Source organism: Podarcis pityusensis, assembly GCF_964106645.2.
Source record: "Podarcis pityusensis genome assembly, chromosome: W".
NCBI classification, from domain to species: Eukaryota; Metazoa; Chordata; class Lepidosauria; order Squamata; family Lacertidae; genus Podarcis; species Podarcis pityusensis.
The window spans coordinates 9916318-9931627 of record NC_138045.1 but is presented as its reverse complement, the minus strand read 5'-3'; the positions used below and the strand labels follow the sequence as shown (position 1 = coordinate 9931627).

General features: G+C 43.4%; 1 protein-coding gene across 5 annotated transcripts in view; it reads right to left on the bottom strand.

The window, feature by feature from the left end:
- Positions 1 to 9062: 9062 nt before the first annotated feature.
- Positions 9063 to 15310, bottom strand: part of LOC308467731 (integrator complex subunit 6-like) — a 144081-nt gene continuing 137833 nt past the window's right edge. For 3 of the 5 annotated variants that reach the window (XM_080989419.1, XM_080989421.1, XM_080989422.1), the window contains 3 exons: positions 13073 to 13450; positions 10490 to 10583; positions 9064 to 10178 (listed from right to left, as the gene is read on the bottom strand). In XM_080989419.1, coding sequence (XP_080845545.1) covers positions 10079 to 10178; positions 10490 to 10583; positions 13073 to 13450 — 572 coding nt within the window. In that variant the 3' untranslated portion in view covers positions 9064 to 10078. Of the gene's footprint in view, positions 10179 to 10489; positions 10584 to 13072; positions 13451 to 15310 lie in introns of all 5 variants that reach the window. The other 2 variants (XR_013981273.1, XM_080989420.1) reach the window with 2 other exon arrangements.

The window sequence follows — 15310 nt, the reverse complement described above, 5'->3', positions numbered from 1 at the left end:
TAAATTATCTACTGATGGGCAGTAAATGCAGTTCGCTATCATAATGTTTAAAGAGTCAATTTTAAGAGTACCCCTGCCAAGCGACTGCAAGACTTGTGAATTGGCTAAATGTACATTACCAATTTCCTCTTCAAAAGAAATAAACAAGCTTTGATCAGTGCAAATATGCTGGGATGCTCCGGAGTCCACAATAAAAGAATTCCACTTGGCACGTTTAATTCTTTTACGATCTGTTGTCCGAGCGTGAAAAGCTGGTGGCTTGTTTTTGTCTTTACGATATGATGTTGGCTGCTGGGCTCACGACTGTGATTGATGAACAGAAACAGACTTGGGAGTACTTTGCTTTCTTTTGCATCTGCAGTCCTTTGCAAAATGTCCTTGTTTATTGCAGAACCAACAACGCTTGGCAGCTTTAAATGCAGTCGTATCACCACAAGTTTGCATATGGCGTTCCTTACTATTTCTGGAAATAGGAGTGCTTATTGCGCAAGCCTCCCTTCTGTCCAACTTGCCCATTAATCTTGCCATTACCCCTTCCACAGTTAATTGTGCTGGTGGAACGGCAGATATCTGGCTAGTGACACCATCAAAGTCCTCATTAAGGGAACAAAGAATGTTAATACATACTGAATATCAGGTATCTCCATGTCCCTTCGAATCAATTCGCCGCATATCGCCTCCAGACGTCTTAAGTGTGCTGCCAAATCACCACCAGGCTGCAACTTCGTCTGGTACAGCTGCTTGAAAAACGTCAATGCAGACTCCAACTCTTTTCTAATATGTACTGCTGCAAGACTGTCCCACGTTTCTTTGGCAGTTTTCTTATTCCTTATATATACTACTTTCTGGTCGCCAAATTAATTATCGCCCTGGCTTTTGCATCTCCTTTCGACCAAGCATTAGTCACAGGGTCAGGAGGGTCATCAGTTACATAGGTCCACACTTCCCGAGAGGTCAAAAGTGCCTCCACCCAAAACGACCATAAACTATAGTTCTCATCTGTCAGCTGTGGGAAGGTCAGAGCTTTCTCGGCTTCTGGAACCCGGTCAACCATTCTGGAACTCTTCCAGACTATACTATATACTATACCCAATTGCTGACACAGCTTAATTAACACAACGTAACAGCACCTGCTATACTGTTTCACAGCTGTAAAACTAGGTCACATTATTTGCTCTGGCCCTTAAAGAAATACACATTTTGTGGAACAATAATGAACCTTCAAATTTAAAGAGACCATTCAACAAGGTGTAGGAAGGGGGGCAGGGGGCAGACCACCCCAGGTGTCATCGCTGAGGGGGGTGACATTTGGCACACCACCCATCCGCAACTCCCAAGCCTACCCATAGTCGTGGGGAGACACACACACACAAAATTCTGCACCTGGTACCATCTGACCTTGCTATGCCTCTGCCATCTGGCTGGGTTTCCCCAGTCACTCTGGGCGGCTTACAACACCAATAACAATGATAGGGCAGCACATCATTAAATTTGAGTGTTGTGTACTGGTTAAAAGAGACTGACGGGGAAAGGGGATCCTCAGAAAGGATGTACAAAAGCGTACCTGATGTGTGGAACCAAGCTGTGGGCCCCCTTGCTACTGGGAAACCACTTGCTATAGTACCCACCTGCCAAATGATGCTTTGGCATATGCATACCCATCTAGTTTGTAATGCTTAACAAACTTAGAGGCCAAAGCCCAGATGGCAGCCCTACAAATGTCCCTCAAGGGTGCATGATGTGAGAAGGCACAGCAGATCCAGGACCCTCATAACACCTGGTGATGCACCCTTGTAGTCAACAGGATAGTGTAACCGTTGAAATTTTCCTTCCTATGGTTTGACACTGAAAAGATACAAAGTGTCAAACAAGCGGAAGGTCTTGGTACAACAAAAATAGATGCAAAGGGCTCAACAAACATCCAAGGAGCGCCACTTGCATTCCTGATTGGACTTAGGACAAGGGCAGAAGGTTGATAAGATTACATCCTGTGTCCTATGAAAGACAAAATTCACATTGAGAACAAAAGTAGGATCCAGCTTCAAGACCATGGCATCCTGCTGAAACACGCAGAGTTCTTTCCTCACCAGCAAGGCTCCAAACTCTGACAAACAGTTGTGGTGATATAAGGCTAGCTTGTGGGTTGTGTGGGAGATTCTGGAATAATGAGTTTAAACACAGATATTCCTCATTAAGGTCTCAAGGCCAGTGTTGAAAGTTAATGTGATGGGAACAGGTGTTGATTCCTTTGGGGTGGAGGCCCATAGTTAGCATTCCCTTAAATCTGGGTTGGAGATGGTATATCAAAGCTCTCCTCATGAAGGGATGATCAGTTCCTGTTTGGACCCCAGACAGAATCTTGCTCAGCCTGCTATGATTTGTGTGTGTTTTCTGTCAACTAGCTAGATAAGATAAGTTTTGTTATTTTCTTGGCTTCTGAGCAGTCTTAATTTCTGTAATCATATGAAGTTTTTCCTTTTAACAAAGTATTATTTTTAATAAAGTTTCTTGTATGTTTTTAGGAACCTCCTGATTTTGACTGCACTTTTGGAAGTGGGTCATTCATCACATGGTGGCGAGAGGTGGGGTAGGTTGTTACTCTTGAGTAAAATTTATAACACACAGTTATGAATGCTCAGAAGCAAGTTTGTTATTTTGGCTAGCTAGCTGGATAGTTAGAACGTTTGTAGCAAAGGCTGGAGAGAGATTAAATAATACGGTGCATGAGGCAGCTGAAGTGGACGTCACTGTTTTTGATCCAGAAATAAACATTGTGGTGGTGGACAAAGAGTTGTGTGGGCGTTGGGAGTCCCCTACAAGAATGCTGGAATGGAGGAGGGTAGACTCTACCAAGGTAATGGCCAGAGAAGAAGTTGTGGACATCTGGACATGGACAGTGACTCAGAGGCAGGAGTAGAGGATTGTTTAGCAGGAGGTGCCATTGGATGCAGCTGAAGCAGAGAACAGAGAGATGAAGAGGACTGGAGGCAGTAGCTAAAGACTTCCATGCCAGCGCATCAGTTAACTATGGACAGAATATTAGCTCAGTCCAACCGTAAATCTGGAGAGGACTGGAACAGGAAAAATATCCCCTGAATTTCATGTACTTAAATCACCTTGAAGTGACCTGCGAAGGACACAATGTGCCTGAAAGGGAGTACAGCTGGAGTCTTTGCTCTCATATATCGGGAGAGCTGGGTGAGTTACCCCAAGATGATGCACAGAACTATCAAAGGTTTAAGCAGTTGGCACTCCATTGATTTGCTCTAACTGAAGATCAATTTAGGCTGAAACTTTGAAGGGCATTCTTATATCAGCTCTAATTCTTATATCATTAGGCATATGTAATCCCATTCACTAGCTGATTCAGAAATAGTGAACTCCCCTCAATATGTTTTATTATTATTATTTAAAGAACAATTTAATTGAACAGCATAAAGGAAAAAATGTATATTATACCTCTCTCGCCCTGACCTAGCCACTGTGATCCATGCGACGGTCACCTCCAGACTGGATTATTGTAACTCGCTCTACGTGGGGCTGCCCCTGAGACTGACCCAGAAACTCCAGCGGGTGCAGAATGCTGCAGCGAGACTCCTTACGGGGTCTTCGCTGCGAGACCACATTCATCCGGTGCTATACCAGCTGCACTGGCTCCCAGTGGAGTACAGGATCAGGTTTAAGGTGCTGGTTTTAACCTTTAAAGCCCTATACGGCCTAGGACCCTCGTACCTACGGGACCGCCTCTCCTGGTATGCCCCACAGAGAAACTTACGGTCTTCGAATAAAAACATCTTGAAGGTCCCAGGCCACAGAGAAGTTAGGCTGGCCTCAACTAGAGCCAGGGCTTTTTCGGCTGTGGCTCTGATCTGGTGGAACACTCTGTCACAAGAGACCAGGGCCCTGCGGGACTTGACATCTTTCCGCAGGGCCTGCAAGACAGAGCTGTTCCACCAGGCCTTTGGTCAGGGCACAGCCTGACTCCCTCCCTCAGCAATCTTCGCGGAGCTCTGGCCCAATAGTTGCCAGTGGCTTGAATTAATTAATTTTATAACGAATGATTTTAGACTGTTGTTTATGCTGTACTTTTGTACTGTTTTATTGTTGTTAGCCGCCCTGAGCCCGGCTTCGGCTGGGGAGGGCGGGATATAAATAAAATTTATTATTATTATTATTATTATATCATTGTAAGAGTTAACAATTACAGTTCCATATGTATTTATGTAATGTATGGCTATTTTTATTATTGGATCCTTTCTTTTAAAAAATCTTTTATTATTTAAAAAAAACTAGGGGGGAAAGTGTGTGTGTGTATATCTATCTATCTATAATAAAAAGATGAAAGAAAAAATAAAAAAATAGAACAAGGTAAAATTAGGTAAAGCGAAAGGGAGGGAAAATAAAAAAAATGAATTTACGATTGAGAGAGGGCAAGTGAAAAATGTAAAAGGGAGATTTGAAAATTGAAAAATGGAATACATTAGGAATGAATCCTTTGGTGGACAGCGCATGTCAATTAAGGGTGAAAGATAAGATAAAATAAAAGGTAGAGATTTAAAAAGTCAAAAATGAAAATAAAGGTTTAAAAATGTGTGTGTGTGTGAAATGAAAGTAAATTGAAATTTTTATATGGATAAAAAGTGAGAGTTCTCTTTGGCCCACAGGCTGGACATTCTTGGCTGGGCAGCCCCAATCCCTAGTCTCTCTGGCTTGGGGCGGGGTGTAGTCAGAAAATGCAGAGGTAGATATTGCTTATTTCTCTAATTGGTCTATTTGATTTTAGTTGTTTATGTATGGAGTGAGGATATGGGTATTTTTTGTCCATGTTAGTTTCACAAACTCAACAGGGAGTCTTGATGGCTTTGTTCAATACCAGCCTGCCATAGCCAGCAAGTTGTGTTTGGGCAGCATCTAGAAATTGAGCCCCAAAGAGGACCTGGCTAAGTCCTCCAGACTCTGGGTCCTTGGTTTCCAAATGAGATGCAAAAACTGCTCTCATCAGAAAAGAGATTTGGGGAGCTGAAGGCTGCTATTGAAGCATCCTGGTCTTCCTTAACACCTCAGCAGTGCCACAGGCTGGTAGCATCCATGCCATGCCGCACTGCGGCAGTAATTGATGCAAAAGGGGCCCAAACCAAGTACTGAGTACATATGCATGCTTCTACTTCTCAGAAGTCCAATATTGCTCTATTTGCAATCCTTGTTTTGCTGATTTCATTTAATATTCTAATTTTCTGAGATTGTTAATTTGGGGTTTTCATCAGCTGCACGCCATAATCATCACAATTATAATAAATAAAGGCTTGACAGACTCATGACATGCAAAGTGAGATATATCTCATATATTAGTTTCACCTTTTCAGTTGAATTACTGAAATAAATGGACTTTTCCATTATATTCTAATTTTCCGAGTTTCACCTGTACACATCAACTTGTGCTCAGGGTTCTAGAAGAAAGGTAAATCAAGAAACTTATAACAAGTTGTTGTTGTTTAGTCGTTTAGTCGTGTCCGACTCTTCGTGACCCCATGGACCAGAGCACGCCAGGCCCTCCTGTCTTCCGCTGCCTTCCGCAGTTTGGTCAAACTCATGTTTGTAGCTTCCAGAACACTGTCCCACAATCTCGTCCTCTGTCGTCCCCTTCTCCTTGTGCCCTCCATCTTTCCCAAAATCAGGGTCTTTTCCAGGGAGTCTTCTCTTCTCATGAGGTGGCCAAAGTATTGGAGCCTCAGCTTCATGATCTGTCCTTCCAGTGACCACTCAGGGCTGATTTCCTTAAGAATGGATGTGTTTGATCTTCTTGCAGTCCATGGGACTCTCAAGAGTCTCCTTCAGCACCATAATTCAAAAGCATCAATTCTTCGGCGATCAGCCTTCTTTATGGTCCAGCTCTCACTTCCATACATCACTACTGGGAAAACCATGGTTTTAACTATACGGACCTTTGTTGGCAAGGTGATGTCTCTGCTTTTGAAGATGCTGTCTAGGTTAAGGGGCATTATGGCCTCAAGTCACTTCTACAAGGCTCCCAGTTTCTATTACTTTTCTAATACCCTCTCACCACTCTTTCTTTTTTTTGGGGGGGGGGGGAGTTTTATTTTAAATAGTTCAAAAGGATACAAAAAAGACAAAAGACAAGACATAAATAAAAGTACATACGTAGTCCCACCACCCACCCTTAACTCCCCTCCACCACTACCCAATATCTCTTCTTGATTATATTAAATATTAACATTGCATTCCTTATCTTAACTTACTTTTGTATCTCATTTCAAACATCATTCTTATACACCCTACAGTCTTAGTCTATACATATCAACATATTGTTTTGTGAACAGTGTTTATCTAGATATTCTTCAAAGCATTTCCATTGTAGTTTTAGCTTTTGATTTGACTGTAACCTTATGGCTGCTGTTATTTTTGCCAATTGTATATAGTTACTCATTTTACATATCCACTCCTCTTTGGAGGGAATTTTTTCGCTTTCCCGTTTGCTGGCTAATACTGTTCTGGCTGCTGCTGTAGCGTACAGATACTTTCTTTTCTTGTGGAATATCTTTCCCCAGTAAGCCTAATAGATAGGCCTTGGATTTCTCTTCTATGGGACTCCTCAGTATCTTTATTTCTTCATGTATAATATCCCAAAAACATTTGACCTTTTTGCAGCCCCACCAGACGTGGAACATTGTCCCTTCCAATTCTTGACACTTCCAACATAAATTGGATTTTAATTTATAAATTTCGGCTAGTTTAGAAGGTGTCAAGTGTTGGGATTTACGACGCTATGCTCGCCCGGAGGCCCCCTCAGTCTCACTGACCTTTCCGAGCGTCCTCCCGGTAAGCACAACTCTGGAATGGCACATCCCTTCATTCCAGTGTGCCCTTCAGCGACATATCCCAGATGAAAGATGCACACTAATCTTCTGGCATAGAACAGCAAGAAGAATGAACCATCCGTAGATCTAAACTACATATTTATTTACACTATATACAGACAAAGAATCATGGCACTCTCTCTCATTCAGCTCCGAGAAAGAACAGGAGCAGACAGAAGAAAAAGCGAAAGTACAGTGTAACAGTACCGCAGCAGAAGAGAGATAAGACTTTCTTCCTTTCCCACAGTCTTCTCAGACAGACCGTGTGATCTCCACTAATCACATTTCACAGCAACGGTGCAGTGAAATCCTAACATCAAGTGCCATCTAAAAAACATTTTCATGAAATTTTCTTTAATCGTATAACAGGTGGTAAACTTTATGTCCACCCGCCAGAGTTTTTCCCACTGTTCCAGATATATCGTATGACCGATATCCTGAGCCCATCTGTGTTGGAATATGAATACAACGCAGCTGCAAACTGGCAGCTCGGTGTTTACATCACATGATGTGGCTAGCTGTGGGAAAGAATGTTCCCGGAAGTTCACAGGATTTACAGAGCTTTGTTCTGTGTGTAATATGAGACCTTCCTGTTGCGTATGTGAAGGAAGTCTGAGTCACTTGCTTGGAGGAGACTGAACTGTACGGTCATGTTTTTGTACAGCTGTAAAGTCAGAAATAAACTGTAGAGATGTAGACTTTATGGCTATCTTCTTTCTCCTGCTGGTATGCAAAGGGGGAGAAGGGGGTGTGCATCTTCCACGCTGGGAGATGTAGCCTATCACGATCTTCCTGGACTTGTGGGGATGCCAGCCAGGGCAGATCGCCGGTAAACAAGCTCCGGGAACCTGCGAGGGGGGGGGGGCAGCCTCTCCCGAGGGGGCTTGTTTTCCAACAATCTGGCCATAGTTTCCTTCACTAATTCATCTTTTAAATCCCATTCTAGTAGCACATCATATACTTTAGATAATAATTTTGTTTTGTTATTTAATAAAGCCAATTCTATTTTCACTGCAGTGGAGGGAATGGTGCAAGATCAAAGGCATTACTACTTCAGGAGCACAAAACTGAGACATGATTAACACGGACTGGTGTGTAGCCACCCTGGAATCACACAAAGCAAGTAGTGTCAGTCTCTGTCATGTCAGTGGGCTTCCTCTTTCCCTTCATCAAACTTTGGTTTAGGCAGCAATTACTAAGCAGCAAATCAAAGTCACTGAGTGGAGCTTTAAAGGATTACTCAAAAGCATGTTTTCAATTGCTCTCTTAATCAAGCTAATACAACAAAGAGCTGGCAGTTTGAGAGAGTAGTGGTGTTTATTGCACAACCACAGTTAGCTCATGCATTGGTGTTGACAGCAAGCATTAACAAATGGCAGAAAACCTGGCAAAGGTCACCCAACACCATTCCTTCTCCTAAATTGCAAGCCAGGCAGTCCCACAATCCTCTTCAGAGTCTGTACTTCCTATTCTAAAATGGCAGCAGGAAGTGACACCAGGAAGATACTTGGCACCTCCTTGCCAGAACTAGGTTAGAGCTCCTCCTGGCTCCTGTTTGTGGTTAGCTTTTCCTCCTCTGTGTAGGAGAGTCAGCCCCCATTGTCAGCTGAAAGGATGCTCCTTGGGGCTGGGGTGCTTGCACCTGGGAGTTCCATGCCTCTTTGCAATTGGTTCCAAGTCTACTTGATGTCACACGGTAGAAGCTTCCCTAGTGAAGGGTCAATAAAATGTCAGGTAAACTAGTGTTACAGCAGCTGTAGTTCAGTGCTGTGACTGTGATTTCAAAACAGGTGGGGCTAGGCCTAAAATAAGGAGGTTCCTATCCTACTGAAGGGGTCCAAACATAAAGTCAATCTCCAAGGCACGTGGGAGGAGTCACCCCACTCCTAGCTAAGCACTACCACAGAATGAAAATGGCAATTCCAGTAATTGAACACCATACTGTGGAAAGTCAAATAACAACTATCTAAAGAATCAAAGAAAAACACATGACCTAGCTCTTTCTGCATGGAAGAAATACACACTACAAGTGTCAAAATGGTCTTTTGGAGAACAATAGAGATATACAGCACTTTTCATTGTTTTGGGGTTTTTATTTTTCTGCTTTGTGCTTAACAGGCAAGTGAAATTACTAGAGATTATTCATCAGCACCTCATTCAGATTAGGCACTTCTTAAGAAATCATAAAATTACTTTTATTATAACCAAGTGCAAAAAAAAATTTCTCACAGGTATGTGTATACACACACACACACACACACACTGATATATCAAATTAAGGATCCAGTAAACAACACTGTCCAAAATAATCTCTTCTCATGTGTACATTCAAAATGTAAACTATATCCATAGATAGAAGATTTGGGGGTACAGGACATGACTTGCTTTTTAAAAATAGTTTTCTTTAAGTGCTTTCAAGGCCAAGTTCCCATGAAGAGTCTCCCTCCTCCTCATAAGATGAAAGAGAACTGAAGTTGGGACCTGGGGAGCAGCAGGCACACACTTTCATAATGTCTGCAGACAAAAGAGAAGAGAGGCTGAGTTGGGTTGCTTAGTGGCTACCAGGCAGTAGTCACAGGGCTCTGGACTGCTTTCCCTCAACCCAGTTTTAGCAGCTGCTTTCCTTTCAAATTCATTTTGCCCTGAAAACTTGTTCCTGGGTCGGCTAGCAGTTCTCAGGAACTGTTCTCTATGTGTCTGTAGCGACAATATGCACTATCACCACAGAGGGCATTTTCACTCTCCTCCTCCTCCTCCTCTTCTTCTTCTTTTTCTTCTTCTCCTCCTTCTCAACAAAGGATTTTTCCAACACAAGTGCAGATAAAGGGTGTGCCATTTTTGTTTTATCAGCTTTGACCCGCTGCCTGAAGCAGTGCTTTCAAGTGTCTTAGAACAAAGGTTCAAACGAGTAAATTCTCATCACCTGCAGGAGGAGGGCAGCACTGAGTGTTTTTCTTCAGCCCATTGAGCAGATCAGGCCCTCCAAAGTAGGGTAGAGAGGAAGGAAGCCAGACCTCCTGCAGCAAATCCATCAGGGTCACAGCCCATCTTCCATTGAGAGAGGTTTGCAAATGTACAAACTCCAACAGAAAAACTGCCTAGCCACCATACCAGTGGTAGCTGCCACAACGTCCTCTTTCACTCCTCTGCAACATAGTAAACTTATTCTCCCTGGCCTGTGCATTCCTCTTGCTGGGACACTATTATCTGCTGTTGACATGATTATCTCTGTTGGGCAGGCTGTTGAACTCTATTTCCTCTAGTATTCTCTCTAAGTGTTGAATTAACACCCGCTTTTTAAACCTAAGAAAAAGAGAGAGGGAGAAGGAGAGCAATTTAATGTGGGTTCTGCACTTATCTTCAAGTTCCCCCTCTGAAACGAACAGTGACCTTTGCATTACTATGCAGAAATTATGGAGGGGCAGGGCTGACACACCTGCCTCTGTGTTTGAAAACAGATAAGGCCCATCAATCTACAAAATAAAAGGCACATCCCACCATTGAAGGCAGCAGTTTCAAAGAACATTTGCAACATATGTAAGAAAAATACAGGCCACCATCAAAACATGTACACTTATTTGTTCAAACTTGGGGCTTGTCATCTTGATACAAACCTTGCTGCTTCCTTGATTGCAAATTCAATGAAATATTTTTGAATTTCCACAGGGCCTTGAACTTCTTCAAGGAGAGAGAAAATTCTTTTGTAATCTACAATTAAAAAGAAAGAAAGAGTGAGATCATTGTAGTGTTGGCAAGGCCATCAGAATCTCCCCTCCTTTCTCTTTGCTTGATTGATTTTAGGCACTGGCCTGCTTTCTCAACTGTCCCACAATGCTGTCAGTTAACCATGGTGGAGCCTTTGCTCTTTCCAGATTCTCAGTGTCCTCCTGAAGGTTGTGCCTTTTCTCTCCTGGGGTTTAGCTGTTTTGTGCAGGATCTCATGGGGCTTGTTTGTGTTACGATATTGAAGCAATGCAGCCGCGAGCTGCTGGTAGCTTGAAAGCAAAACATAATGGGAATGTTGGGACTGTTCCGTGGGAAACAGAGAGACAGTCTATTCACAGTGCAGAGGGCACCGGAATTAGCTCAGAGTGTAATATGAGCTGGACAGGAAGTGTTTGTTCTCTCTCGACTGCTGGAGCTTGAAGAGAGCAGTCATGATTTTTGTAACGCTGCAAAGACAGAAATAAAGGAATGTAAATACGTTTCTGTCTATCTCTTTCCCCTGCCCGGGGGGGCAGGAAAGAGGGTGTGTGTTCTTCTCACGCTGAGAAGGATCACCTATCGCGACCTAGCCTGTATCCTGCTGGGGAATGCAGACAGGGAGGTCAACAGGAGATCAAGCCGGGTGCCTGGAGAGTGGCCAGTTTCTCCTGATAAAGGCTTGATTCCCGACAGTTTGGTGATAAAGAGTCAGTCTGATGCCACAACTTAACTCTCCTCTTCTACTAGTAACAATTTAATAAAATCAGAGTTGGAAGGAACCATGAGAGTCATTTCGTCCAACCCACTGTAATGAAGGAATCTCAAGTAAAGCATCCATGACAGATGGCCATCCAACCTCTGCTTAAAAACCTCCAAGGAAGAAGACTCCACTACCATTCATGGGAGTCTGTTCCACTGTCAAACAGATCTTTCAGAATCTTTCAGAATCTTTCTTGTAACTTGAATCCATTGGTTTGTATCCTAGACTCTGGAGCAGGAGAAAACAAGCTTGCTCCATCCTCCACATGACAGGCTAAACCTACCCAACTCATAATGCTTGGTTTCCAGACCCTTGATCATCTTGGTCCCCCTCCTCTGTACAAGTTCCAGCTTGCCAATATCCTTCTTAAATTGCGTGCCCAGAACTGGACACAATATTCCAGGTGTGGTCTGACCAGGGCAGAATAGAGTAGGACTAATACTTCTGTCGATGCAGCCTAGAATAGTATTAGCTGTTTGCTGCTGCATCACACTGTTGACTTGTGTTCAGCTGGCGGCCTATTAAGACCCGCTGATCCTTTTCAGATGTACAACTGGCATTTGTGCAGCTGGTTCTTCCTGCCTATGTGTAGAACCTTACACTTGTCCCTATTAAAGTTCATTTTGTTAGTAAGGGCCTAATTCTCCAATCTGTTAAGGTCATTTTGAATCCCAATTCTGTATTCTGCAGCATTTTCCTGCCCCCCTGGCCCCAGTTTGGTGTCATCTGCAAATATGATGAGAAGCCCCTCAATTCCTTCATCCAAGTTGTTCATAAAGACACTGAACATTGATCAGACCCGGGACAGAACCCTGCGGCACCCCACTTGTCCCTTTCTTCCAGGATGACAAGGAACCATTAGTGAGCAGTCTTTGGCTTCAGTCAGTCAACCAGCTACAAATCCATCTTGTCCAGCCCACAGCATTCCCCTGATCCACCAAGCTAGTTACTCCATCAAAAAAAATCTCTCTGGCATAACTTGTTTTTGAGAAACCCACTGCTTCTAAGCGCTCACAGACCTACTGTTGAATGGTCTGTTCTGTTACCTTTTCTGGTATCGATGTCAAGCTCACTGGACGGTAGTCACCTAGGTCTTCTTTTCCCCCTTTTTGAAGATGGGGACAACATAGACAGAGGCTCCAAGATTACATCCGCAAGTTCCTTTAGTACCCTTGGGTGCAGCTCATCAGGCTCTGGAGCTCTGAATTCATTTAAAGTAGCCAGGTGTTCCCTTGCCACCTCTTTTCCTATGTGGGGCTGCAATTTCCTCCTCTCTCCTTTGTAACAGCACCCACCACATTAACACTGAAAGTAATTTTCCTGAAAATTGGAAAAATTACTTTCTCTAGTTGTTATGTTCTAGGTTTCTAAATGTGAAGTCCATTATGATGTGCGACTGCTGCAATTTATGGATGAACTCTACAATTTATGAGTTATTTTCTGCCTATTCTAAAAAGGGGATCCTTACAAATTTTAAAAGGTGCAAAGTGAGTCTGCTATCATAATGCACCTCAACTGAAAATAAGCTACATCAAAATCAATGACGGTTGTTTCCAAGTCATCTGGCTCAGGACAGAGAGCAGACTGAAATACCAAGAGCTTCATCAGATCCACCTTCCATTTCACACCCATTAAACATCAGAAATGATTTTGCCCCCTCTATATTTGGTAGGGTGGCAGCAACAACACAGGACCTCCCTTAGGATGACTCCAATCCCCTTGCAACACTTACCTCTCCCAGGCTTGCGAACCTCCTTCATAACTTTGATTCTGAGAACTTCATTGTTCCCTTCAAACATACTGGGCATTATTTTCACGGTTCCAGGTACAGACTTCACCAATAGTTTTTGTTCCTCTGAAGACATACTGTAATTTACAGGTCTGCAAACAAGGGAGTTGGTAACAGGCCTATGGTCCAATCTATCCTCCTCAATGCAATTCAGTTCACTGGGCAAAGAGTCCACATTGTTTGGCAGGTCATCATCTGTCAGGGCTGCTGGGAGCGGGGCAATCAGGTGCATAGTCAGCCCATCCCCGTGCTTGTCCAGGGACTGGAAGTTCTCTACTTTCTTCTCACCATTGCCATCCTGCACTACATTGCTTTTTGCATCTGGAAAAAACCAAACCAAAACAAAACAAAAACGGCTTTGAACTTAGCTGCAAAAAGCAGATGGCACCTCAGAAGAGGTCAAAAGGCTGAAGATCCAACTTCTAGTAATGGGAGCTTAAAAATAAGCGCAGAGAGTAATTTCATGGTGGAAACTTAATCAGAGTCAAGGAACAAAACTAGCTAGGCTACATTTAAATAGCTCTTTTACAGTGGTAGGATGTCTTTAGTTCACATTTATAGCAACTAACACAGGGAAAGTTCCTGTGCATCATTTTTCCCCTTTAAGTTCTAATGGCCTAGGATCAAGGTATTTGAAGACCCCCAACCCACACCACGTCTCTTGCTCCCATGCAAATCAGTCCAGAGTTTTCTTCAGAAGCTCAGCTATGGGATCCCATCAAGGCCCTTTTGGGACAGCAGAGGCTCATCTGTGGCACTCTTTCACTTAAATGGTTTATCTGGTGTACCAAATTTGGTGGCTTTTTGCTCTAGATGAACACTTGTCTTGTCCTGACAGCTTTACTGCTGTTCTAAATCACTGCATTGATGGGTGTAAGCAGCCTTGAATTTTATACTGAAAGGCAGGATGGAAGCATTTCAGATAAGTATCAGAAATGGACGCCAAGACACAGCTAAATCTCCTTGATCTCTTGGTAAGTTTTGATACCACCCATCCATGGCTCTGTAGGTTGGGTGTAGGGAGCAATACAATGTCCTATCTGTATGCAGAATCAGTTCCAGAAAGTAGCAAGGGGGGGAGGGTCTGCTCAATCCCACGGCACTTAATCAGAGCATCATGCAATATTGTCGGTATGGTGATTTAACACCCAGCTCCATTTCTCTCTGGCATCTAAGTCTGGGGAAACTGGAGTGGTATCTGGATTCAGTAATGGGATGGAAGAGTGCTGATAAGCTGAAGTTGCATACTGACAGAGATGGGAAGCACTGCAGGATAAATGGCTCCCAGATCCAAGAAACTGATGTTCAACCTATTCTGGATGGGGTTGACCCCCATGAAAAAGCAGGAAGTAGTTCCTCAGTGGCACTGGAGTGTCTTCTACTAGCTTTGGATTAGAGGACCTGGAAGCTTGGTGGGGCCACACCATCAAGATCAAAGATAAGCCTGTGCCTGCTCCCACAGCTTGAACTGACAACCAGCCACTGAGCTCTCCTTTCTGAACATGTGTGTAGAGGATGTATATTCTGGTCACTCCACAGGTCTCAAGTTTTTTTATTAGTTTTACCTTTATTTCGACTTTGTGTTAATTGGTTTTAACTTGTCATATCAATATTTTTATGGAGTGGAGACCAAAAGACAGAAGTCTGGATTTTATCTGCCTTTGAGATCTGTTTTTAATTACTCTAAGACTTGCCCATGAAGGAAGTCACATAGCATTTTTCAAATAGGTGTAGTTAGTTGTCTCATAAACCCTGAAAAGCTTCATTTGTCTGTAAAGTGTCGGGGTGGTGTGACATGACGCTCTCTACCTATTAATGCTGTAATTCACAGTTTGTATACAGACAACTCCCCATTTGTGCATGTTCGGCATGCACCATTTTCAGCACCAGAAGGGGGCGCAACAGGGTGGGGTGAAGGGCAGAGCAGGGTGGGTTGATGCATATGGTGCCTCAGAATGCAATCCCCACGTAATAGGGCTGGGCAGTATCTACTTTCCAACATCATAATACTGTATATTGCCAGCTAAACTTTGCGATAAGGCACTACATTATGATGTCAGAAAGGAGGTGGAGAGGAAGAAGGCAGTTGCTGGCCACAGAGACGATTAGCGTCAGTGTGCACAGCTTTTGCCTCTTCCCGGAAAGGCCTGGTGAGTGGCACTGCCCTGGGTGGAGTGCATC